The sequence below is a fragment of the Oncorhynchus keta genome, chromosome 34, assembly GCF_023373465.1.
Source record: "Oncorhynchus keta strain PuntledgeMale-10-30-2019 chromosome 34, Oket_V2, whole genome shotgun sequence".
Classification (NCBI taxonomy): domain Eukaryota; kingdom Metazoa; phylum Chordata; class Actinopteri; order Salmoniformes; family Salmonidae; genus Oncorhynchus; species Oncorhynchus keta.
The window spans coordinates 77922062-77947178 of record NC_068454.1 but is presented as its reverse complement, the minus strand read 5'-3'; the positions used below and the strand labels follow the sequence as shown (position 1 = coordinate 77947178).

Sequence of the window (25117 nt, the reverse complement as noted above, 5' to 3'; positions counted from 1 at the left end):
CTCTATCCTCCGCCCTCTATCCTCCGTCCTGGTAAGTAATGTCCTCTCTCGCCTCATTTTGAAAAAGGTAAAAGTTAATCTAGGATAATCGGCAAGGAGGGTGATCGTGGATGAAAATGTGCTTGGTTGAAATGAGACGGTCCTTCTCCACTCATCAGGCAAATGACGTTTACAGGGGTGGATCCCAAAATAAATGTTTAATGTGATCAAAACAAATTAAGATGCAAAACAGTTTATGGTTAAAACAATACGTAGCATATTGTTTTTAAAAGTGTGCATGTTTTTATATATATTTCAAAGGGGGTGTGGTATGTTTCAAATGGGGTGTGGCAGATGTCAAAACTCTTCTGCAGTAGGATACTGTAGACATGTATGAAATGAAAAGTGGCTATCGAGCGGGGGGGGACACTCTTCTTTGCCTACTAATAAATTGACACACTCCTCGACCACTCATCGGTTTTCGGGTCACAGATGAGAGAGGACAGAGGACAGAGGACAGAGGAGAGAGGACAGAGGACAGAGGAGAGAGGACAGAGGACAGAGGAGAGAGGACAGAGGACAGAGGACAGAGGAGAGAGGACAGATGAGAGAGGACAGAGGAGAGAGGACAGAGGAGAGAGGACAGAGGACAGAGGACAGAGGACAGAGGAGAGAGGACAGAGGAGAGAGGACAGAGGAGAGAGGACAGAGGAGAGAGGACAGAGGACAGAGGAGAGAGGACAGAGGAGAGAGGACAGAGGAGAGAGGACAGAGGAGAGAGGACAGAGGAGAGAGGACAGAGGAGAGAGGACAGAGGAGAGAGGACAGAGGACAGAGGAGAGAGGACAGAGGAGAGAGGACAGAGGAGAGAGGACAGAGGACAGAGGACAGAGGACAGTCTTTTGCCCAAAGGAGAAACCCCCAGATACAGAGTAGGTGAAGAAGAGAGTGATGAAGGAAGGATAAAGCCCTCCCTCTCACCTTCTCAGCGTTGTAAGTGATGGTGTAGTCAGAGTTGACAAACAGGATGTTCTCAGGTTTGAGGTCAGTGTGGGTCAGCTTGTTGATATGGAGAACTGCAGAGGGAAACAGATAAACCATGCATCCATCATGATAATACCGGGACAACCAAGGTGAAACTGCCCAGCGTTGCACTTGCTGCCCATAGTTCCTCTACAGTATGTAGTAGACCAGCGGTATTCAACTCTGACCCTACGAGGTCCGGAGCCTGCTGTTTTCTGTTCTACCTGATACTTAATTGCTCTAAATCAGTCCCGATTAGAGCAGAACAATGAAAAAAGCAGTGGAACTGGCTTTGAGGCCCAGAGTTGAGTTTTAGGCTTGTAGACTGAGCTTCATCAATGAACCAGCGCCCTCTTCTGGTCAAAGAGACCAATACCAGACACAAAACAATCCCTGGTAAGTAATGTCATAGTCTATGGAAGTAGTCACCACCAACCGTGGTTCTGGAGAGCTACCAGCATGCACATGGGCATACATATGTGTGTGACACACTCACAGTTGACAGCGAGGCAGATCTGGTAGGCCATCTGGGCAGATGTGATCCATACAGTACGGCAGGAAGTTGTTCTCCTTCAGGAAGTCAAAAGTGCTGAGGGCTAGCAGCTCCATGGAGATACACACATGACCATGGTAGTCAAACCAGTCCAGCATCTGAACACATTGACTGAGAGAGAGGGGGGGTGAAGTAAAGAGAAAGCCACAGAAGGTGAGGGAAACAACTTCTCAAACTTTCTACTGGTCCATCAGACTCCGTACTGTTTGTTGTGTGGGTCTTTCTCATTGATTTTCTCCAGGACATTGATCTCCAGTTTAGCAGCTTGTCTGTACTTCTCCATGTTCTTAATGATCTTCAGAGCTACACGTGCCCCAGCCCTGAGAGAGAGACAGAGAGAACAGCTAGCTAGCAACCAGCACACGCTCCACCTGAAGCTCTACGAGTGTGCATGTGTATTTTATAAATGCCTCTCATACCTGCGCCGGTCCACACACGTCACCACCTTCCCAAAGGTGCCCTCTCCCAACAGACTGATAACCTCATCTGATGGGGAAGATGAAGAGATGGAGGCATGGGGATTCAATTAAAGACTGGGAAGTAGAGAAGTCTCTTTTATGAGAGGGCTCGAAAACATTCACCTATCCTGTCTTTTCAATGTGTGAAGACTAGAGGATAGGGGGAGGGATTAGTAGATGTAAACATAGCCTACATCTCTCTAGTAGAACGTCTCCATTCTGGTAGGCCAGGTGACCATCATCAGGGGCCTTCTCGTTCTTCCCTGGCCCCTCACTGCTGCTCCGCTAGGGGTCAGAGGTCAGGGGTCAAGGGTTTAGAGGAGGGGACAACAGGGCAAAAGTCATCAGCATAGTTGGACTGGGCCTCCCAATAACACACACACACACACACAGCTGACATAACAGCTGCTTAATAATCTAAAATGCTTGTAAGCTGAGGACTAGTGTTGCAAGCCCCCGATGATGTTATCCAATTCCACAGGCTCCTCCTAACTCTTTAAGAAAACAGTCCATTCCTGATGAATGTAATGACTTGGGACTGCCACCTGGAACTGAACTGGTGAACTGAACTGCACTTAAACAGAGTATGCACTAGTGGACTATATCAGTAGTGGACTATGTTATCTGTACATACAGTAGAGTGGAGCCCTAAACCCTCTCCCTGTTCTGTCCTGGTATTACGGCCCTAAATGAGAAATGTCATGTGACTGGCTGGCCTACATGGGGTAGCTCTGTGACTATTTCCATCTACATTCTAAGACTGTTATTAATATCAGAACATCACAAGGAGAAAGAGTGCTGAGAGAAAGAGAGAGAGTGCTGAGAGAAAGAGAGAGCCAGAGAGAAAGAGAGAGAGTGCTGAGAGGAAAAGGGAGCCAGAGAGAAAGAGAGAGAGTGCTGAGAGAAAGAGGGAGCGAGAGAGAGAGAGAGAGTGCTGAGAGAAAGAGGGAGCGAGAGAGAAAGAGAGAGAGTGCTGAGAGAAAGAGAGAGAGTGCTGAGAGAAAGAGAGAGAGTGCTGAGAGGAAAAGGGAGCCAGAGAGAAAGAGAGAGAGTGCTGAGAGAAAGAGGGAGCGAGAGAGAAAGAGAGAGTGCTGAGAGAAAGAGAGCGAGAGAGAAAGAGAGAGAGTGCTGAGAGAAAGAGAGAGAGTGCTGAGAGAAAGAGAGAGAGTGCTGAGAGAAAGAGAGAGCCAGAGAGAAAGACAGAGAGTGCTGAGAGGAAGAGGGAGCGAGAGAGAAAGAGAGAGAGTGCTGAGAGAAAGAGAGAGCGAGATAGAAAGAGAGAGTGCTGAGAGAAAGAGAGAGCCAGAGAGAAAGAGAGAGAGTGCTGAGAGAAAGAGGGAGCGAGAGAGAAAGAGAGAGCGAGAGAAAGAGAGAGAGTGCTGAGAGAAAGAGGGAGCGAGAGAGAAAGAGAGTGCTGAGAGAAAGAGAGAGAGTGCTGAGAGAAAGAGAGAGTGCTGAGAGAAAGAGAGAGTTGAGAGAAAGAGAGAGAGTGCTGAGAGAAAGAGAGAGCCAGAGAGAAAGAGAGAGAGTGCTGAGAGAAAGAGGGAGCGAGAGAGAAAGAGAGAGAGTGCTGAGAGAAAGAGAGAGAGTGCTGAGAGAAAGAGGGAGCGAGAGAGAAAGAGAGAGTGCTGAGAGAAAGAGAGAGAGTGCTGAGAGAAAGAGAGAGAGTGCTGAGAGAAAGAGAGAGAGTGCTGAGAGAAAGAGAGAGAGTGCTGAGAGAAAGAGGGAGTGAGAGAGAAAGAGAGAGTGCTGAGAGAAAGAGAGAGAGTGCTGAGAGAAAGAGGGAGCGAGAGAGAAAGAGAGAGTGCTGAGAGAAAGAGAGAGAGTGCTGAGAGAAAGAGAGAGAGTGCTGAGAGAAAGAGAGAGAGTGCTGAGAGAAAGAGAGAGAGTGCTGAGAGAAAGAGGGAGCGAGAGAGAAAGAGAGAGAGTGCTGAGAGAAAGAGAGAGAGTGCTGAGAGAAAGAGGGAGCGAGAGAGAAAGAGAGAGTGCTGAGAGAAAGAGGGAGCGAGAGAGAAAGAGAGAGAGTGCTGAGAGAAAGAGAGAGAGTGCTGAGAGAAAGAGGGAGCGAGAGAGAAAGAGAGAGTGCTGAGAGAAAGAGAGAGAGTGCTGAGAGAAAGAGAGAGAGTGCTGAGAGAAAGAGAGAGTGCTGAGAGAAAGAGAGAGAGTGCTGAGAGAAAGAGGGAGTGAGAGAGAAAGAGAGAGTGCTGAGAGAAAGAGAGAGAGTGCTGAGAGAAAGAGGGAGTCAGAGAGAAAGAGAGAGAGTGCTGAGAGAAAGAGGGAGTGAGAGAGAAAGAGAGAGAGTGCTGAGCAGGCAACTTTCTCTGACTTAGAGGGTGGCTTAGAGACTGAATGAACACACACACAGACTCTCTCTCTCTATGAGTTGTGGTAGAGAGGCAGAAAACAGGTAGAGTGAAGGGTTGCCAGGAATAAAACTGAGCTGTATCAAACGTCACAAAACACAAATAAATGAATTCAAACATTAAGAAAAAGGCAGTGAAGATATGAACAGTGCATAGCAGAGGAAAGGAGGGGATGGGGAGAGAGAAGGAAAGGAGACGATGGAAGAGAGAAGCAGACGAGGAGGAAGAGGAGGGAAGAGGCAGATGGGTACTCACAGAGAGGCAGAGACAGTCCAGGAAGCTCTTATACACAGAGTACAACTCTGTCTTCCCCATAACTCAGAACAGAGAGAGGGAATTAAGGAGTTAAGGGAAAAGAGGGAGGAAGATACAGTGTAGGTAAAGAAGACAGCGAAGAAGGAAGGATAAAGTCCACAAACAGTGAAACAGGAAAAGGAAAGACGACTGAAGAGAGGAGACAGAAACTAATGACAGAGCAAAAAGCAGTGCAGAGGAAAACAGAACTAATATGAGAGTGAGAAAGACAGAACAGACAAAGTAAACAGAGGGAAGAGAAAACAGCAAAAACAAAAGGAGTGGCAGAGAAGAGACAAAAGTAAGAGAGTGAAGTACGAATGAAACAAGATGAGAGAGAAAGACAGATTAGATGAACCGATGAAGACGGAACAGAGAGGCAAAGAGACAGACAGATAAGGAGAAAGTAGATAGGGAAGGAGAGATATGAGAAGGATACAGGAGACAGAGAGAGAAATATGGTTGAGACAGACAGAGGAGAAAGTAGATAGGGAAGGAGAGATATGAGAAGGATACAGGAGACTGAGAGAGAGAAAGACGGTTGAGACAGACAGAGGAGAAAGTAGATAGGGAAGGAGAGATATGAGAAGGATACAGGAGACTGAGAGAGAGAAAGACGGTTGAGACAGACAGAGGAGAAAGTAGATAGGGAAGGAGGGAAGGAGAGATATGAGAAGGATACAGGAGATTGAGAGAGAGAAAGACGGTTGAGACAGACAGACAGAGGAGAAAGTAGATAGGGAAGGAGAGATATGAGAAGGATACAGGAGATTGAGAGAGAGAAAGACGGTTGAGACAGACAGACAGAGGAGAAAGTAGATAGGGAAGGAGAGATATGAGAAGGATACAGGAGACAGAGAGAGAAAGACGGTTGAGACAGACAGAGGAGAAAGTAGATAGGGAAGGAGAGATATGAGAAGGATACAGGAGATTGAGAGAGAGAAAGACGGTTGAGACAGACACTAATAATAAGCTTTGGTCACACCCCCCAGGGAAAGTCCTGAGACCAGAATCAAGATGTGGAGTGTGTGTGAGTGTAGGTGTGTGTGTGTATGAGGGGCATATTTAGTTTCCCTCCCTGACACTCCTGTCACCTCCTTAACCCCGGCACTCAGGCATCTACACCTGTCCTCTGTGTATGCTGTTGAAGAAAAACTTCTTCCAAGGATCAGGCAGAGCTCATTTTCAAGATTTTATTCAAGCAATTGCAAGGAAGTTAACTCTATGGATATACCAGGGACGAACTTAAACATGTACAAATGACCCAGTCATTTATATTCTTCACCTACACAAAGAACTGCTTTCAACGTGGCACCGTCATAGGATGCTACCTTTCCAACAAGTCAGTTTGTCAAATTTCTGCCCTGCTAGAGCCGCCCCGGTCAACTGTAAGTGCTGTTATTGTGAAGTGGAAACGTCTAGGAGCAATAACAACTCAGCTGCTACGTGGTAGGCCACACAAGCTCACAGGACGGGACTGCCGAGTGCTGAAGGGTGTAGCGCGTAAAAAGTGTCTGCCCTCAGTTTCAACACTCCCTCCTGAGTTCCAAACTGCCATGTCGTGCATCTCTTCACTACAAGCACAGGTGCAACTTCTGAAACTTTTTTTAGGAATAATGTTACCAAGCAGGACTAGACCCATCTCTAAGCTTCACACCAAACCAAGTGGATGGGCTGCTGTTGGGCTGACACAAACTCAGGATTGTACCTTTAAAGTTTGCTGTCTGTGTTTGGTGATACTCTCCAGCCTGTATGTCGGTTAGTAGATGGATAGGTGTAACAGATCAATATGGGAGCAGTATAGCTTTAATAGGCTAAATGGGCTGCTGGTGTTATCATTAAGCAGAGAAAGAATGAAGTGGATGTGATTTATCACTTAAACATTCACTTTAGCATCGTAATCGATCAATTTCTGATGGAAATTGTCAGTTAAACTGATCTGGAAGGTTATTTAATTCAGTCTGTAGTTACATACAATAAATATATTACCACTTTAACCCCCAACGCTGACCCTTTGCCTTCCACCCAAACTACTGAGCTGAATAACATTCATCTATATCATAGTAAATACAGTCAAACGTCAACACAACAGAAGACGCTAAGTCATTTTATTTTAGCGTCATAATGTTTCATGGAATGTTATAACAGATTGGACTTTTTATTACAGCTATTGTGGTGTTCATCTCACATAGGAAAGAGCAGGAAGTCACTGAAGGAGCTGTGTTTATTAGAATCATCATAGATCCTTTAGCCTGATGGGAGACGCATGTAGACCAAGTCCCCCTCCTCCAGTTCTAGAGTCCCAGAATTGGAGAGATAATGTCACCTTCCGTGACTATTGTACTGTCCATTCCACATTACACCCTGGTCATTCCTGAACAAACCAAAGTCCATGTACTCCTCTCACTGGAGCACTGAAGACACCTGCATTAGAGGAATAACAGATCAACACAGTCAGTCTCTCAAAGCCACCAGACACTGGAGCACTGAAGACACCTGCATCAGAGGAATAACAGATCAACACTATCAGTCTCTCAAAGCCACCAGACACTGGAGCACTGAAGACACCTGCATCAGAGGAATAACAGATCAACACAGTCAGTCTCTCAAAGCCACCAGACACTGGAGCACTGAAGACACCTGCATTAGAGGAATAACAGATCAACACTATCAGTCTCTCAAAGCCACCAGACACTGGAGCACTGAAGACACCTGTATCAGAGGAATAACAGATCAACACAGTCAGTCTCTCAAAGCCACCAGACACTGGAGCACTGAAGACACCTGCATCAGAGGAATAACAGATCAACACGGTCAGTCTCTCAAAGCCACCAGACACTGGAGCACTGAAGACACCTGCATCAGAGGAATAACAGATCAACACTATCAGTCTCTCAAAGCCACCAGACACTGGAGCACTGAAGACACCTGCATCAGAGGAATAACAGATCAACACTATCAGTCTCTCAAAGCCACCAGACACTGGAGCACTGAAGACACCTGTATCAGAGGAATAACAGATCAACACAGTCAGTCTCTCAAAGCCACCAGACACTGGAGCACTGAAGACACCTGCATCAGAGGAATAACAGATCAACACAGTCAGTCTCTCAAAGCCACCAGACACTGGAGCACTGAAGACACCTGCATCAGAGGAATAACAGATCAACACTATCAGTCTCTCAAAGCCACCAGACACTGGAGCACTGAAGACACCTGTATCAGAGGAATAACAGATCAACACAGTCAGTCTCTCAAAGCCACCAGACACTGAAGACACCTGTATCAGAGGAATAACAGATCAACACAGTCAGTCTCTCAAAGCCACCAGACACTGGAGCACTGAAGACACCTGCATCAGAGGAATAACAGATCAACACAGTCAGTCTCTCAAAGCCACCAGACACTGGAGCACTGAAGACACTTGCATCAGAGGAATAACAGATCAACACAGTCAGTCTCTCAAAGCCACCAGACACTGGAGCACTGAAGACACCTGCATCAGAGGAATAACAGATCAACACAGTCAGTCTCTCAAAGCCACCAGACACTGGAGCACTGAAGACACCTGCATCAGAGGAATAACAGATCAACACTATCAGTCTCTCAAAGCCACCAGACCCTGGAGCACCGAAGACACCTGCATCAGAGGAATAACAGATCAACACTATCAGTCTCTCAAAGCCACCAGACCCTGGAGCACTGAAGACACCTGCATCAGAGGAATAACAGATCAACACTATCAGTCTCTCAAAGCCACCAGACACTGGAGCACTGAAGACACCTGCATCAGAGGAATAACAGATCAACACAGTCAGTCTCTCAAAGCCACCAGACACTGGAGCACTGAAGACACCTGCATCAGAGGAATAACAGATCAACACGGTCAGTCTCTCAAAGCCACCAGACACTGGAGCACTGAAGTCACCTGCATCAGAGGAATAACAGATCAACACGGTCAGTCTCTCAAAGCCACCAGACACTGGAGCACTGAAGACACCTGCATCAGAGGAATAACAGATCAACACGGTCAGTCTCTCAAAGCCACCAGACCCTGGAGCACTGAAGACACCTGTATCAGAGGAATAACAGATCAACACGGTCAGTCTCTCAAAGCCACCAGACCCTGGAGCAGCCTGTTAGTGATGTTGGACTCTGTCTGTATCTGGTCCCATTGGACATGTGTGTTTATACATGTAGATTGGTGTGTAAACAAGCAGTCGGCTACCTGTAGCCGCTTGGGCTGAAATTACTAATTTAGGAACAATTTTGGGAACCTGCTCCTTGTCTGATTTGGACCAAATATTTAACATCCTCTTTACATACTTTACATAGTCTTTTTTCATCTCTACATTACCTGCATTCTCTGTCTTCAGCTCCTCTACCTGGCTCTCACTCTGGCCTGCAATCCTACAGTATCATAAAAAGAAACTGTTGCATTCAACACACCACTACTCTGCTGATTACAGTAATCACATTAGATACAGCTGTCTTACTACCTGTGTTCGCTCTCTCCAGTTCCTCCACCTTGTTCTTGTAGAACTGCAGTTCAGTCTTAGTGATACTCAGCTCCACTTTCTGTTCCACCACCATGTTCCTCAGCTCCACTCTCTGTTCCACCACCATGTTCCTCTGTTCCACCACCATGTTCCTCAGCTCCACTCTCTGTTCCACCACCATGTTCCTCAGCTCCACTCTCTGTTTCACCACCATGTTCCTCAGCTCCACTCTCTGTTCCACCACCATGTTCCTCAGCTCCACTCTCTGTTCCACCACCATGTTCCTCAGCTCCACTCTCTGTTCCACCACCATGTTCCTCAGCTCCACTCTCTGTTCCACCACCATGTTCCTCGGCTCCACTCTCTGTTCCACCACCATGTTCCTCAGCTCCTCTCTATGTTCCTCAGCTCCTCTCTCTGTTCCACCATGTTCCTCAGCTCCACTCTGTTCCACCACCATGTTCCTCAGCTCCTCTCTGTTCCACCACCATGTTCCTCAGCTCCTCTCTCAGTTCCACCATGTTCCTCAGCTCCTCTCTCTGTTCCACCATGTTCCTCAGCTCCACTCTCTGTTCCACCACCATGTTCCTCAGCTCCTCTCTGTTCCACCACCATGTTCCTCAGCTCTTCTCTCAGCTCCTCTCTCTGTTCCACCATGTTCCTCAGCTCCTCTCTCTGTTCCACCATGTTCCTCAGCTCCACTCTGGTCCACCACCATGTTCCTCAACTCCTCTCTGTTCCACCACCATGTCTCTCAGCACCTTCAGTTCAGTGCAGATGTCAGGCTAGGTGGTCAACTGTTCAGCATCAGTCTTTCATCCTTCACTGTGACCCTGTTCAGTGATATCCTTCTCTCTGTCCCCTCTACTCTCTCCATGAGCCATGTCCCAGACACAATGCAGCAACACCAGCAGAGCAACAACACCCCTCATTCTGAAACGATGTCTCTTCAGATCTAATGTACTCTACTGGGCTCAGTCCCCTTCTTTATACACACTGGTGTTGTTGAACCAATACATGGAAATACCAATTTGTAAGTCGCTCTGGATAAGAGCGTCTGCTAAATGACTTAAATGTAAATGAAATCTAACAGGTGTCCCCGTGTAATATTTTGAGAACATAGCCAAGGAATGTGTGATAGAACAAGTAAAGATGATTTCTTGGCAGTTGATTCAGATTGTGGGTTGTTAAAGACCATGGGAGATTCACACCTGCTAGTCAGTTAAACCACCCATTTTCTCTCTATTGCATGATCTGTCAAACCAGTCTTTAAATAAAACTCTTATACACAGAGATAATGCTCATTTATTCCACAAAAGCATTAGAACAGTTGAGTCAATTGCATTTTATAAAAGTCCAACAAGCATATTTATATGATCTGTACTCAAGGAAGAGAGAGATTTAATTAAGATTTTGACCAAGAAAGAAAATGGAGATGGGGGAAATATATTTTTTGACAAAGAAATAACTTAGAATCCATTGGAATCTCTTCTACCTCAGTACTTTTCTACACTAGTAAAACCAGGAGTGGACACGTTTCAAATCAACCAAAAACAGGGCACCATTACCCTCCATTTGTGTCTGTTCCTCAGCTGTCTCTCCTATACAGAGTTCAGAGTACACTTGAATCTGTGTGGAAGTCTGGGGCATCTTGCTGCTTGTCACCATGTATCCAGTCTGTCAGTATCCTGGTTGTGCCTGGTTGGCTGGTTGAGTCTGTTCTCTTTGTATCAGCCAGCCGGTCTGTTTAGTCCATTTTACACACACACACTGCTTTACTGCTGAGCGCATGACAAAACTGTTTTAACGAAATCTAAGTCATCACAAAATAAATGATATCAAGTGGAGGAGCAGGTAGGAGTGATGGTTCAGGGGAAGGGGGGGACTCGGGCTCAGTTTGGGGTGTAAAATCTTCATTTTGGGACCCTCCAAAAGGCCCTAGGTGTCAGGGGAGGGAGTATGAGGTTTAATACTCCTGTGTTATGGGGCCATCCAGAAGGGCATGGGCTGCTGTGACTGTGCCTGCTGTGTTTTGGCACGTTGGGGAGGCGGAGGGGGGCAGCGGTACCCCAGAGTCCAGCCCGAGGATGACGTGGGGGTGGAGTGGGTTGCCCCAGCGACGTTACCATGGTTACCTGCCCCCAAGGTTTTGGGGGTGGAGTGGTCCTCCTCTTCGTCCGAGGAGTCACCAGCGTAGGCCACGAGCCCCGTCTTCATCCTCTTCACTGAGGGATCTGAGAGAGATGAGAGAGAGGGAAAAACAGTGGGAGAAAGAGGGAGGAATGAGGGAGAAAGGAGAGGGGTGCGGGAGAGAGAGAGGGGAGACACACAGAGAGAGGGAAAAACAGTGGGAGAAAGAGGGAGGAATGAGAGAGAAAGGAGAGGGGTGCGGGAGAGAGAGAGGGGAGACACACAGAGAGAGGGAAAAACAGTGGGAGAAAGAGGAAGGAATGAGAGAGAAAGGAGAGGGGTGCGGGAGAGAGAGAAGACAGACACACAAAGAGAAAGAACACAACCAAAGACCAGCACAAAGGTTTCAAAAACAACAGTTGGAAGTCAATTGTTTTACCAACAGATAGGGAGAGAAAGTTAATAGATTGCATTGTGTTTGGCAGAAGGGGTGAGTTAGGTAGAGGAGGGGCATGGGTCAGCAGCAGCAGTCATTGGTCGGTGGGGAGCGGCAGCGTTAGGGCCGTCCAATCACAATGCAGGACAGCGCCACAGGAGAAGAGCCCCACCCCCATCCGGAATCCCACCCAGAGAGACATGGAAGAGAAGAAAAACACAGAAAGAACACAAAAAAAAAGAGAGAGTCTTGTTAGTGAGGGAGTCAAACACGGGCACAGACACTCCTTTCTGATGACGTCATCAGAAAGGGACGGGCAGCGAGGGGACAGCACCAGCTAGACAGAGAGGGGGACTCCCAATCTGAAATCCATCCCTTGACACCTCCTAGATGTCACAAGATGAGATGCCAGGTGTAAGCAGTATGGTAATAGATCAGCCATACTCTTCTCAGGCCAATGGTAATTGTCTACATATTGTCTACATGCTTACACCTATAAAATACTCTCAGACCTACACAGTGCCTCAGGCTAGGGGTTGACTTAGGATCAACGACAGAGTTACCTGAGGCAGTGGGGGATCGAAGCTTTGCCCAGTTCTTGATTCTGAACTGACTGACTGACTGGCTTTCAAAGCAGAACTTATCGAGGAACACTATGCCGGTCTGATGTAATCTAGAATCTAGAACCTGTTCTGTCACGTGTGAGAACAGCATGTCTGCATGCAAAATGCTATTTGACTCTGACTACTGACAGCCAAGAGTCTGGGGGGGTGGGCATCGTGCTTTATGGCTGAGGCCATGGATGGGGTCAGGGGGGTTACATGGGGTGGGGCCCTTACCCAGGGGGCCTTGCAGCAGCCTCCTCTCCTCCATCTTGGGTGTCATGCCTCCGTTCATTGGAATGGGTGGTGGAGGCATCAGCTGCCTACTGCGGGAGAGAAAGAGGGAAGGAGCGAGAGAGAGAGAGAGAGAGAGGGAAGGGGAGGAGTCAGTGTTGCACAACATCAATCACAAGCCTGCACACACGGTGTGTCCAGCATCTGGGATGAAGGACACTGTTATAAAGGAGAGCGACTCGTGGCCCCCCCATCTCGTACCTGTCCCTCTCCCTCGGCGGCCCGGAGGAACTCGGTGGCGGGGGTCCTGAAGCCTCTAGGCCGGGGCTGCCCACAGGGAAGCCTGCACCTAAATTAGTCATATGAATGGGTCCATGCTATGAGCAGAAAAACACACAGGCACATTAGCACACATCCTCCCATGTAGTTATCTAAACTATTGAATGGAACTGAACTGCAAAGTTATTATTCCAAAACGTTTTCCTTTTCACTACACCTTATTTAAGCAGATGAGAATAAAACTATTATTTTAAGTTAATTCATGCTCTGATTGCACATAATCCAAAAATAAGAATGGACTGTATTAAAGTAACACATCATTAAATCAAGAGGACACATTTAAATTAGGCCTGTGAAGAAACTAGTATTGCGATATATTTTCCAGGGCAAAAATTAAAACAGGAAGCAGACCAAACACTTTGGTCCTTTAAAAACCTGCTGTATGTAAAACATGATGTGCTATAGCCTGGAAAATTAATCTAATGACTCTGGGGGACAACATAACGATGGTTGTTTCCAACATTAGGGCCGTTTTCCTAAAGAAGTTCATCCGTTTCATGTTGTTTCCTTGCCATGATACTGATATCTTACCTGCAGTAATTTCAATATATTGAAGTACATTTGATGATTATCCAACAATACCTTTCCAGAATCTCCAGAATCTCAAAGTTGTATAAATCCAATAATACATGGAGTCAGATAATAACAGCTATGGTTACAATGCTTTTCAATGAACGTCATAAGATCTACTAGGGAAAAAACAAGTTGACACTGAACAGACACTTAGACCCATTCAACAAGCAAACCTTTTCTATAGAATGCAGACAGGGACTCACAGCATTACAGACAAGAGACAGTGAGAATCATAATGAACTGAGTCTAACAGAAAGAGGAACAGATATCAGATACATGGACAGAAGATGAGAAAAGACAGGAAGACAACAGAAGCAGAAGGGACAGACAGGACGACGGCAGCACATAAGGTTGGAAGAATAAAACAATGGGAAATCACCTGGTATCCCAGCAGACCGCTGTCACTCTCGTCTGGCACCTCCTCCGTGAAGCGTCTTTTCTGCGGCGGATTGGCTGAGACGACAGGAGGCGGAGCTTTGGGCGGAACCGGAGCAGCGGGCGGGAAAGGAGAAGGTGGGAGAGTCTGAGGACAAAAAAACCAACTTGGATGTAATGCATGTTGAATACATCATATATATACAGCCTATCAAGAAAATGATTTTCAACTAGTTTCATAACTCGTATGTAATAGTCTCAATGTACTGTATTATAGGTCCATACAAGTCTAAATCTGATTGACCAGTCTTACCTGTGGTAAAGTGACAGGTGCAGGGGGGAGGGTGTACCGGTTGGGAGGGGGGAGACCGGCGGGCAGCCCAGGGGGAATGGGAGGGGGGACAGCATAGGGGGGAGGAATGGGCTGAGGGGAGGTACAGGGAGGGGGTAGCTGGGCTGGTATCCCAATGGGGGGTAGTAAGGGGGCTGAGGGGGCATCCCGTTGGCCATGGGGGGCTGCATAAAGCCTGGAGGAGGAGAGGAAGAGGAACACGTCAGTACGTTGACACATTGTAGAGGCTGTAAAAGAGAAAGACAGCCAGAGTCTGTACCGGGAGTAGGCATCATGACACTCATCTGGTTGAGGAAGACAGAATACTCTGCATGAACCTGGAGGGAAGAGAGAACAGTCACAGATCCACATGGCAAACAGAGCCCAGCTACATAATACAACACACTTCACATGGGACAGCTTGAAACAGGGTTTAAGTCAAAGTATAGCAGTGTACAGAGAACAGAGTGCCAGTCAGTAAACCATTAGACACTCACAGTCTGCAGCAGGTTGTCACACAGGGTCTTCGCTGCAGCAAGGCCCTCTGGTTTGGGATGACTGGGGAAGAGAGAGGGGTTCATGTGTGCCTGGTGTCTAAGCTCTGTGTCTCTGAGCTAATACAAATCAACATGGACTTTACTCCCCCATTAATACTGCTATTTACCTGATGTAGATGTACATGAGTTCAAGGCCCTCTCTGAGTTGATACAGATGAACGAGTCTAGTCCATGAGACTTACCTGATGTAGATGTACATCGGTTCGAAGGCCTCTCGACCAGAGGCGGGCTCCAGACAGCCTGATCCCTTCCCCCTGAGGAAGACCTTGGCCCCAGTCTCACCCTGGATGTGCTGCAGGTAGGAGCTGCCTGGCCCTTCCACCCTCTCCTTCACTGAGAAGCCCTGGATGGCATGCTCCAGACCCACAAACAACTTTTCCTGCACATAGTGCATCTGAAAGGATATGGATGTGAATCTTAAAGATTCATCAATGACATTGACACTCATAAAATAACATTGACACACTGAGCGACAATCACACACACAAACTCTGTTTTCTTATTAGTGTCGGCCATCAGCTAATCAGCCGGTTACAGACTCAATTTCAGCCACCTACTTTTTCCACTTCATATTAACTAGGCTACTTTCCATTTAAACGTTTCAATCCCTTGTCCGCCGTGTGGATAGAGTGAACGATATGCATCTTCTAGCGATCTATTGATAGGATAGGTGCCCATCAGTCACAAAGCGAGCGATGACAGGGAAACGCAATGTGCTGTCTGTCCCGCCTCCTGGTACAATTTGTGTGCAGTCTAATTTCTTTACACAGAGGAAGGAGAGAGCACGATGCTAGTGAATTTGCACACCCCACGTCGCGTACGGACGAGGTTAACGCCCCGCGTCGAGGACGGACGAGGTTAACGCCCCGCGTCGAGGACGGACGAGGTTACCGCCCCGCGTCGAGGACGGACGAGGTTACCGCCCCGCGTCGAGGACGGACAAGGTTACCGCCCCGCGTCGAGGACGGACGAGGTTACCGCCCCGCGTCGAGGACGGACGAGGTTAACGCCCCGCGTCGAGGACGGACGAGGTTAACGCCCCTCGTCGAGGACGGACGAGGTTAACGCCCCTCGTCGAGGACGGACGAGGTTAACGCCCCTCGTCGAGGACGGACGAGGTTAACGCCCGCGTCGAGGACGGACGAGGTTAACGCCCCGCGTCGAGGACGGACGAGGTTGACGCCCCGCGTAGAGGACGGACGAGGTTGACGGCCCGCGTAGAGGACGGACGAGGTTGACGGCCCGCGTAGAGGACGGACGAGGTTGACGGCCCGCGTAGAGGACGGACGAGGTTGACGCCCCGCGTAGAGGACGGACGAGGTTGACGCCCCGCGTAGAGGACGGACGAGGTTGACGCCCCGCGTAGAGGACGGACGAGGTTGACGCCCCGCGTAGAGGACGGACGAGGTTGACGCCCGCGTAGAGGACGGACGAGGTTGACGCCCCGCGTAGAGGACGGACGAGGTTGACGCCCCGCGTAGAGGACGGACGAGGTTGACGCCCCGCGTAGAGGACGGACGAGGTTAACGCCCCGCGTAGAGGACGGACGAGGTTAACGCCCCGCGTAGAGGACGGACGAGGTTAACGCCCCGCGTAGAGGACGGACGAGGTTAACGCCCCGCGTAGAGGACGGACGAGGTTAACGCCCCGCGTAGAGGACGGACGAGGTTAACGCCCACGTAGAGGACGGACGAGGTAACGCCCCACGTAGAGGACGGACGAGGTAACGCCCCACGTAGAGGACGGACGAGGTAACGCCCCACGTAGAGGACGGACGAGGTAACGCCCACGTAGCCCACGTAGGACGGACGAGGTAACGCCCACGTAGAAGGACGGACGAGGTAACGCCCCACGTAGAGGACGGACGCCCCACGTAGAGGACGGACGAGGTAACGCCCCACGTAGAGGACGGACGAGGTAACGCCCCACGTAGAGGACGGACGAGGTAACGCCCCACGTAGAGGACGGACGAGGTAACGCCCCACGTAGAAGGACGGACGAGGTAACGCCCCACGTAGAGGACGGACGAGGTAACGCCCCACGTAGAGGACGGACGAGGTAACACGCGGTAACGCCCCACGCGGTAACGGCCCACGTAGAGGACGGACGAGGTAACACGCGGTAACGCCCCACGCGGTAACGCCCCACGCGGTAACGCCCCACGCGGTCAGAGGACACAGTATTTTCCTTTGTGTGTTTCACACAGCCAGCCACATGGAGTCGTGGTGCATAGTAGACTATTTACTGTGCTTTGATTGACAACTAAACAGCAAGTGTTGACTAGTTTATAAAGTGTAAAACTGACTGAATAAAGTCAATCTCCTATTCATAAATCATACAGCGTGGTTATACTGCGTGTCCATGGTGACATAAAACAAAGGATTCCCTAGGTTTCCTTTCCTTAGATGTCGGGACTAAAGTCACTGTAAATAAGACTTTCATCTCAAGAGAAGACATGTTAAACGCTCCCTTACTTAGAACATATTCCTGATATAAGCCTAGGCCATACCCCCAAACAACTAATTCATTCATTTTCAGTAAATTAAAATTGCCCTGGCTGGCTACTTTTTCTATTTGGCTGGCTACTCTATGTACTTGTGGAAAACACTGCTTACCCCAGACTGGAAGTGTGGTCTGTGATGGTGGTTGATGGGGGGCAGTGAGGGGGGCTGGGGTTTGTGTTGCTGGTAGACTGGGACTGTGGCTCCGGTTCCGCTGTAGGAGGAGGTGGCCGCCTTCACCACTCCGTTAGTGATGATCTCCTTGATGCGGTTCACAGCTCCTGGAGAGAGATTGGATCGTCACAACATAGTCAGGAAAGAAGGACCCTGTTGATCATAAATAGTGATAATCTTAATCAAATTAGGTGAGGTAAATAGAGATGTACTGACTGTCGACAAGCTCCCTGGTCTGGCCCTGGACATGAAGATAGAGGGGTCGGTCCCTGACGACAGAGAGAGAAGCAGTCGGTCAGTAGCCTAAGACTTGGTTGTATGAGGCGATCAGACAACATATCTACTTGTCTGTATGGAGAAAAGTAAATACCAGTAACCTCTTTGGTAGAGCAGTGTGGTAATAAAGAAGGTGTGAAGCAGGACTCACCCTTGTGGAGCCTTGTACTTCTCCACTGCTGCCATGTATCGCCCCCTGGTGGACACAGCAGCACCACTCACTTTGCTGATCTTCACACAATAGGAAGAAGAAGCTGGTCATTTACTGTCCTCAAGTGAGACATTTTCAGTCCCATACTGGTTTACATGACACTGATCCAGTCTGTTCATGTGTGTATCACACAGAGAAAGAGCTGGGTAAACATACTGGTTTACATGACACTGATTCAGTCTGTACATGTGCGTGTCACACAGAGAAAGAGCTGGGTAAACATAGCAGTAAGTTTGACTGTTGACCAGATTGTCAATCAATGGGTCTAAAGATCACAATGATGTCATGGACTCTGACCTCGTCCTGTGTCTGTCCGCGGGTCAGCAGGTTCCGGCAGGGGAGAGGAACGTCGTTGATCTCCACCTCCGCCACTACCAGGTCATCCTTCGCTTTCATAGGAGGCTGGGGCTTCCCTGCACCCACAACCTGGTGATGACAAAGATTCATTTTTATGTGTCGCATGATAACATTTACAACAATATCTCTAAAAAAAGAGAGATATTAAGAGCAAGGGGATTACAGAATTTGGAGGCGAGAGAGGGACAGACAACGAAGACAGAGAGAAGCCAGATTACAAGTGAGAGACTGAAAGCGTTTCTAATGTTTTCAGTGTAAGAGGTTTCCTGACCATTACCTTGTCTGGGGGTCCAGATGGTCCAGAGGGTCCTATCTGGGAGGGCTTGAGCTTGCCCTTGGCTACCAGCATGGCGTTGATCTTAGCTGCCACAGCAGCTGCAGCGTCCAGAGCCCCTGTAGGAGCCGCCTCCGCCTCCCCCATCTGGTCTGAACCAGGACCTGGGCCCGGCTGGTCCCATTTACTACGGCGCCTGAGGAACAAAGAGGGGAGCGGGTGGGGGAACAGAGAGAGGGGGGAGGGGTAGTGAAAGACGGAGGGAGAAAAAGAGGGTAATGGTAAGTGGAAGGGATGGGAGAAGCAGAGGGAGAATGGAGGGCAGTGCAAAAACAGCAATCACAAGGCCTCTCCCCAACCGTTTCTGTAAAAAGTTGGAGGGATCGGTGCTGGAGAAACATAGGCCTAACAACTCTGACAGAGCTATGGATGCAAAAACAGACCATCTATGATATAAAAATTATAGTTGTAACCATTTGTGGCAAAAAACAGTGTTTGTTTACATATACTTTTTGTTTTAATCCCATGTGAAAAAAAGAGGTATATTTTGGGTTCTGATGTTGTATGTCAGTTGAGCTAAACTTTTGGGGTGACCGACCAATTTCACATGTCAGTTATATGCCTCCAGAGTGGCGCAGCGGTCTAAGGACCTGGAGTCCAACAGGGCAGCGCAAAAAATGGTCCAGCGTCGTCCGGGTTAGAGGACGGTTTGGCCGCGGGGGCCAGGCACCTGCAGGCTGACTTCGGTCATCAGTTGAACAGTGTTTCCACCAACACATTGGTGTGGCTGGCTTCCGGGTTAAGCGAGCAGGTGTTAAGAAGCGCATTTTGGTGGGTCATGTTTCGGAGGACGCATGACTTGACCTTCGCCTCTCCCGAGTCTGTTGCGATGAGACAAAATCGTAAAACGTAATAATATGAAATTGGGGAGAAAACATTTTTTTTAAATGTATGCTAGTTATAGATTTGTCAAATCTAAGAAGCAAATAGATTTTATATGCTTTCCGTTATTAAGTTTTGTACCCCAGCTTCAAACAGCTGAAAATACAACATTTTTGGTTATGGAAAATATATTTCACAGGGGATTAGATGGTACAATGATTCTCTACACTGTACCTGCTTGTTTTGTCAAACTGAAATTAGGTGAACTAAATTACAATCAGGAAATCATTAAGTATGGATGTAACAACTGCAGGTTGCCCCTTAAATGACCACATCAATTACAGGGTTCAGAGGTCGTAGGCTAACAAGTTAGTTTAGTCATTGCCATCTAACGTTACAATTAATGTTAACTTTGTGGATTGAATTAATGTTGTTGACTTGCTAACGTTGGCTAGCTAGTTATCCAACAGTTTTGTTCAAGTCGCTGTGCTTAACGTTAGTTAACTCGCAACCATACGTAGTTAGGTGATGTAACTTACCAAAACAACAGTTTAACTAATCGATAGCTAGGTAACCAACTCACATCGATTTTCAAAAAATAGACGTAACACCCAACGGCGCATTTAGCTAGCTATATAACCATCCATTTTCTAAACTGGGTAACGACAGCTAGCTAGCTACAACGTTGGCTACTAAGCATATCCCACGTAGTTAGCTACAAGCACTCCGCCATTACAAATTAACTAGCTAGCTTTGTGCTGCTCGGTCAGTGTTGGGCAGGTCTGTGGTCAAATGCACCGTGATAACGCAACGTTCAACTCACCCGCCGTTTTGCGTTACACCAAATGACATCAATCTTCTATTTGGTTGAATTTCTCTTTGCGTAAAAACACTAACGTTAATACCGACTCCGCCAGACTTTCAATATTGTCCAGACAGTGGAGTACTGCAAGAGCTTTCACTCTGTGCGATATCGTTCCCACTTCCTGTTTTTGGGGGAAAGGACCGGTGCTGTGTTGAATTTTGCTTCCCTCACACAGATTATTTTCTTCAATCATGTGCGACGCTAGGGGACGTAGTGATCAGGCTGCGTCTCACCGGATGATGCAGTCCTGTGGCTGCCTGCTATCATCGTTTTCCTGCCACCCCAGGTGAGTGTTGCGGATATGAACCAGATTAATCTCAGTTCAGGTTTCCCAAATGAAACCCCACAGCTTGGTCTACGTCTACAGACATTTTACAAGCAGGATGCTGAGGTGATGATTGCCAGAGCCAGGTAAACTATGGTTGTTAGCCAGGTAAACTATGGTTGTTAGCCAGGTAAACTATGGTTGTTAGCCAGGTAAACTATGGTTGTTAGCCAGGTAAATGATGGTTGTTGTCAGCACGTGGTGTTGTCTCTGTGTTTAAAAACAATAACACTGGCCCCATTGCGGTTTATTGCATGTGTAAAATGTATTGTTGTCAACTTGTTTTCAATATGTGTGGTTCTTTGTGGACCGTTTAATTAGCCCAATTGTATTGACATTTTTCAGTAAACTGATTTTCCCCTCCAACTACATGTTGTTTCTTAAAAACCTGTTTGCCTAGCTACCGTTGCTAACCATGATTTATTTATTTACCATGATTCACTGAATAGCTCAGGAATGTCTCTCCTTCCTGTACTTTGTAAGTAGACTATCAGCCAAGTTTAACCTTTTTTAATCACCTTGGCAATTAGATCATGGATCTGCAGGCTAAAATTAAATACCCAGTGCCACATAGGCTTAGCCTATTTTTACTGCTTATATCTGAGCTTGGGTTATCAGGTCCTATGCCTTATTATGCATAATGTATTGTCTATTCTGTTCTAGTGTTGAGTACACTGGTGGTCTATCCATCATCAGGTGAGTAATCATTTTAAAACCACACACTCTTCATTTTTAGACCATGAATTATATTCAAGTTTACAGATCAAGTTACTTAATGTAGACTTTAGGTGTGGCAGACTGGGCAATATCTTGAAATAAACACCTTGGGTGCTTTGCCAAAACAGCCCAGAATGTGTTGAAATTCTACACACAGAGTTCACAGAGGTTCTACTGATGCCGACTCTGACCGTGGAGCCTTCAGGACGACAGGTGTACACTGAGGACACAATCACCTTGGCATGTCAGTTACCTGGCCACTCTGGGCTGGGCTGGCAGTTCTACTGGCACAAAGACAGGTGTGACCTCCGGCTCCCTCTTTATGTTGCTTCTCTGATGGTGTATATTGGAGGTCGGGAGGTGTGATAGATTTCAGTGCAACCTAATAGAATGTGGGTGTTAGGCTACTTGTTGTATCCATCACTCCCTGAGTGATGATAGTAAAACATGGCACTGGATAACTGTGTACAGGAACTGGAATGTACTAACAAGTGGAACAAACTAATGCTCATAACACTATATTAGGCAGGACACTGGCCCTGTGGAGCAGATGTGGGGCAGTGGTGGAGGTGGGGCGGTCTACCAAATGTGGCGTGCCTCTGTCACACACACAGGCCAGTACTGGTGCAGAGCAGGGAGAGGACAGCCAGTCTTCTACACCCAATACAGCCAGGCAGTCTCTGTTAATGTCATTGGTGAGTGAGGAGACTAGCACATGAGCAATGGGTGTCTTGCATGTGGTGTCATGCTCTTTTTCATAGATTACTTGACAAGCCCCACTCATTACTCTAGCTCTTGTCAGTGACAATTGGAATATATTTCACTTCTCTACTTCTTTGTAATCTATATTTTTCTCAACTTCCTCCTCTAATCAATCTGTGTAATCAATATCCTCTCCAGAGCTCTTCACATCAGTGACTTTGTCAGCATCTCCTTCTACCGTTGTCAAAGAGGGCGGGGCTTTCAACCTAACCTGTGAGGCCCAGTTTAGCAACTGCAAGCTGAGCCAACATCATGGTAACCACAGTCTACATACTCACCCTGATCCTGACCGTAACTGGACCACAGTGGTTGTAACATTCTCCTTCCTGAGGGACGGCTGGCCAGTGGCCGGGGACTCTGTCAGTGGGATGTACAGTGTAGCGAGGGCTTCTAGCTGTCACATGGGGACCTACAGCTGTGTGGCCAGAGCAGGCAGGGCCAGGAGGAGCAGCCAGGAGATCAGCATCACACTAGACAGTGAGTTCATACTATATCACCTGAACGTTTAGTTTACCAATTGCCATAGGTTTTCATTCCTCATTGTTGGTCTGAAATCATGTTCATTATTGTGGTGCCAAAACTGCCACTCTTTACCGTTCACTTTGTATCCTGATCTCTCTCATGCTGCCTTCATCCAGACCTGTCTCTGATACTGGTCACCTGCTTTGGCACCTTCCTGATCCTCTCCGTGGCTCCATTGGCATTTTTTGTGAGACTATACGCGATGAGATGTAAGTGGCAGCATAGTGGATCTTAGTCTGACTCTTGAGTCTCTGGGACTGAGTCAGTTTAACACCTATCTCTTCTCTTTGTGTGACCATGCAGTATGGCAGCTCAGAGGCAGAGGACAAGGAGAATTGCAGTGCAATGAGTGCAGTACAATACAGGGACCAAAATGGAGGACAGGTGAGACGTGCTGTGAGAACTCATGTAGTTCACATGGTTGTATTAGTGCACAGGTGTAGGATCTTAATTTGATCACCCTGTTGCATGTTTTTTACTCAAAAGATTAAAACACATGTTTTATTGTAATCTTGCAGATGTATCTGGACCCAGCTGACTTGAGAAACTTTCTATCATTTATTACAAAATTGGAGTGTAGAATAATAAACATATAATTATTTGGAGAATTTTGACCAAAGAATGTTTTTGTTTTATTTTCACCACACCCAAATAATACATTGATTCAAAACTGCAACATATGCCTGTATTGTCAAATAGAGCCAACTATTTTCTCATAACAGGTTCCATATTTTGTAAAGAAATAACTGCCCACCACCAGTTGATTAAAAGTGAGTGTCAGTGAATCTCAAGTGTAAGGCAAGCTATCATGTGTTTGCCCTTATGTTCCATTTATTGGTGAATTGTTAGACCTAAAGGATTGTATGATGAATGAGCCAAGATCTGAGAATTGCATTCTGTCTCCATATAAACTCACAAAAAAAGAAACGTCCCTTTTTCAGGACCCTGTCTTTCAAAGATAATTCGTAAAATCCAAATAACTTTACAGATCTTCATTGTAAAGGGTTTATACACTGTTTCCCATGCTTGTTCAATGAACCATAAACAATTAATGAACATGCACCTGTGGAACGGTTGTTAAGGCGGTAGGCAATTAAGACGGTAGGCAATTAAGGTCACAGTTATGAAAACTTAGGACACTAAAGAGGCCTTTCTACTGACTCTGAAAAACACCAAAAGAAAGATAGGACAGACAGCTGATTGTCCTCACAGTGGCAGACCACGTGTAACAACACCTGCAAGGGATCGGTACATTCAAACTTCACACATGTGGGACAGGTACAGGATGGCAACAACAACTGCCCAAGTTACACTAGGAACACACAATCCCTCCATCAGTGCTCAGACTGTCCGCAATAGGCTGAGAGAGGCTGGACTGAGGGCTTGTAGTAGGCCTGTTGTAAGGCAGGTCCTCACCAGACATCACCGGCAACAACGTCTCCTATGGGCACAAGCCCACCGTCGCTGGACCAGACAGGACTCGCAAAAAGTGCTCTTCACTGATGAGTCACAGTTTTGTCTCACCAGGAGTGATGTTCGGATCCGTGTTTATCGTCGAAGGAATGAGCATTACACCGAGGCCTGTACTCGAGTGGGATCGATTTGGAAGTGGAGAGTCCGTCATGGTCTGGGGCGGTGTGTCACAGCATCATCGGACTGAGCTTGTTGTCATTGCAGGCCATCTCAACGCTGTGCTTTACAGGGAAAACATCCTCCTCCCTCATGTGGTTCCCTTCCTGCAGGCTCATCCTGACGTGACCCTCTAGCATGACAATGCCACCAGCCATACTGCTCGTTCTGTGCGTGATTTCCTGCAAGACAGGAATGTCAGTGTTCTGCAATGGCCAGCAAAGAGCCCGGATCTCAATCCCAATCCCATTGTTGGATCGGAGGGTGAGGGCTAGGGCCATTTCCACCAGAAATGTCCGGGAACTTGCAGGTGCCTTGGTGGAAGAGTGGGGTAACATCTCACAGCAAGAACTGGCAAAACTGGTGCAGTCCATGAGGAGGAGATGCACTGCAGTACTTAATGCAGCTGGTGGCCACACCAGATACTGACTGTTACTTTTGATTTTGACATCCCCTTTGTTCAGGGGCACATTATTCAATTTCTGTTAGTCACATGTCTGTGGTACTTGTTCAGTTTATGTCTCAGTTGTTGAATCTTGTTTTGTTCATACAAATATTTACACGTTGCTGAAAATAAACTCAGTTGACAGTGAGAGGACATTTCTTTTTTTGCTGAGTTTATTTTGAAGTCTAAGTTTGGGAATGGGGTTCAGATGAGTGTCAATAGGTCAGAGGAGCTTTGATGCCCAACTTGACATGGGAGGACTGTTTATGGGCAGAGACATGGAAAGAGGGAAAGACGGAGGGATACTCTGCTTTGACATAAAAAATGTATCCACTTGTCCTTCGATATTACAATGACAGAAGACATTAGCGCAAACAACAAACATTCCATCTTTAAGGCTCCCCTGGAGGATGGTTGGCCACCCTTCATAG

General features: G+C 47.4%; 4 protein-coding genes and 1 long non-coding RNA gene across 12 annotated transcripts; 2 read left to right on the top strand and 3 right to left on the bottom strand.

Annotated features, from left to right (window-relative positions):
* Positions 1-473: 473 nt before the first annotated feature.
* Positions 474-5079, bottom strand: LOC118370357 (dual specificity protein kinase CLK2-like). Its single transcript, XM_052492621.1, has 6 exons — positions 4632-5079; positions 2208-2298; positions 1975-2041; positions 1759-1875; positions 1499-1666; positions 474-1055 (listed from the first exon to the last, which is right to left on the bottom strand). Exons 1-6 carry the CDS (start codon positions 4689-4691, stop codon positions 1025-1027), a joined length of 534 nt encoding a protein of 177 aa, XP_052348581.1. The 5' UTR covers positions 4692-5079; the 3' UTR covers positions 474-1024.
* Positions 5080-5919: 840 nt separating this feature from the next.
* Positions 5920-8983, bottom strand: LOC127914906 (uncharacterized). The gene is made up of 7 exons (XM_052492677.1): positions 8899-8983; positions 8383-8742; positions 7951-8166; positions 7527-7886; positions 7383-7454; positions 7239-7310; positions 5920-7166 (listed from the first exon to the last, which is right to left on the bottom strand). Exons 1-7 carry the CDS (start codon positions 8981-8983, stop codon positions 7039-7041), a joined length of 1293 nt encoding a protein of 430 aa, XP_052348637.1. The 3' UTR covers positions 5920-7038.
* A 1475-nt stretch (positions 8984-10458) lies between these two features.
* LOC118367919 (KH homology domain-containing protein 4) lies at positions 10459-20479 on the bottom strand. The gene is given in 15 exon segments (XM_052495115.1): positions 10459-11469; positions 12632-12663; positions 12833-12948; positions 13863-14006; positions 14172-14288; positions 14291-14385; positions 14470-14527; positions 14687-14747; positions 14929-15140; positions 17362-17528; positions 17638-17690; positions 17849-17928; positions 18206-18334; positions 18543-18735; positions 20245-20479. Coding segments are annotated over 15 exon segments (1806 nt in total). The 5' UTR covers positions 20274-20479; the 3' UTR covers positions 10459-11149.
* On the top strand, positions 15902-17354 carry LOC127915286 (uncharacterized). 6 transcript variants are annotated; one of them, XR_008090867.1, is made up of 5 exons: positions 15902-15950; positions 16038-16153; positions 16211-16413; positions 16470-16525; positions 16636-17354. It is a non-coding gene; the product is annotated as an uncharacterized LOC127915286 (long non-coding RNA). The 6 variants fall into 6 exon arrangements; XR_008090870.1 differs by lacking the exon at positions 16470-16525 and having other exon boundaries at positions 16692-17354; XR_008090868.1 differs by lacking the exon at positions 16470-16525 and having other exon boundaries at positions 16664-17354.
* LOC118367921 (Fc receptor-like A) lies at positions 19329-24834 on the top strand. 3 transcript variants are annotated; one of them, XM_035751657.2, is made up of 9 exons: positions 19329-19448; positions 20462-20572; positions 21275-21307; positions 21457-21627; positions 21854-22023; positions 22229-22567; positions 22729-22821; positions 22916-22996; positions 23131-24834. In XM_035751657.2, exons 1-9 carry the CDS (start codon positions 19378-19380, stop codon positions 23148-23150), a joined length of 1089 nt encoding a protein of 362 aa, XP_035607550.1. In that variant the 5' UTR covers positions 19329-19377; the 3' UTR covers positions 23151-24834. The 3 variants fall into 3 exon arrangements, with proteins under 3 accessions (XP_035607550.1, XP_035607551.1, XP_052351074.1); XM_035751658.2 differs by having other exon boundaries at positions 19363-19448; positions 20492-20572; XM_052495114.1 differs by lacking the exon at positions 19329-19448 and having other exon boundaries at positions 20568-20697.
* The last annotated feature ends 283 nt before the right edge of the window (positions 24835-25117 follow it).

Coding starts and splice junctions, on each gene's coding strand:
- LOC118370357 (XM_052492621.1), bottom strand. CDS start 4,691: ATGGGGAAGACAGAGTTGTACTCTGTGTATAAGAGCTTCCTGGACTGT. Junction 2,299..4,631: donor TGGACTGTCTCTGCCTCTCT/GTGAGTACCCAT, acceptor TCTGACCCCTAG/CGGAGCAGCAGTGAGGGGCC. Junction 1,056..1,498: donor GATCTGCCTCGCTGTCAACT/GTGAGTGTGTCA, acceptor TTCCCTCTGCAG/TTCTCCATATCAACAAGCTG.
- LOC118367921 (XM_035751657.2), top strand. CDS start 19,378: ATGTTTCGGAGGACGCATGACTTGACCTTCGCCTCTCCCGAGTCTGTT. Junction 19,449..20,461: donor ATGAGACAAAATCGTAAAAC/GTAATAATATGA, acceptor TCCCTCACACAG/ATTATTTTCTTCAATCATGT. Junction 20,573..21,274: donor TCGTTTTCCTGCCACCCCAG/GTGAGTGTTGCG, acceptor ATTCTGTTCTAG/TGTTGAGTACACTGGTGGTC.
- LOC127914906 (XM_052492677.1), bottom strand. CDS start 8,983: ATGTTAAATATTTGGTCCAAATCAGACAAGGAGCAGGTTCCCAAAATT. Junction 8,743..8,898: donor TTCAGCCCAAGCGGCTACAG/GTAGCCGACTGC, acceptor CCTCTGATACAG/GTGTCTTCAGTGCTCCAGGG. Junction 7,311..7,382: donor CTGTTATTCCTCTGATACAG/GTGTCTTCAGTG, acceptor CCTCTAATGCAG/GTGTCTTCAGTGCTCCAGTG.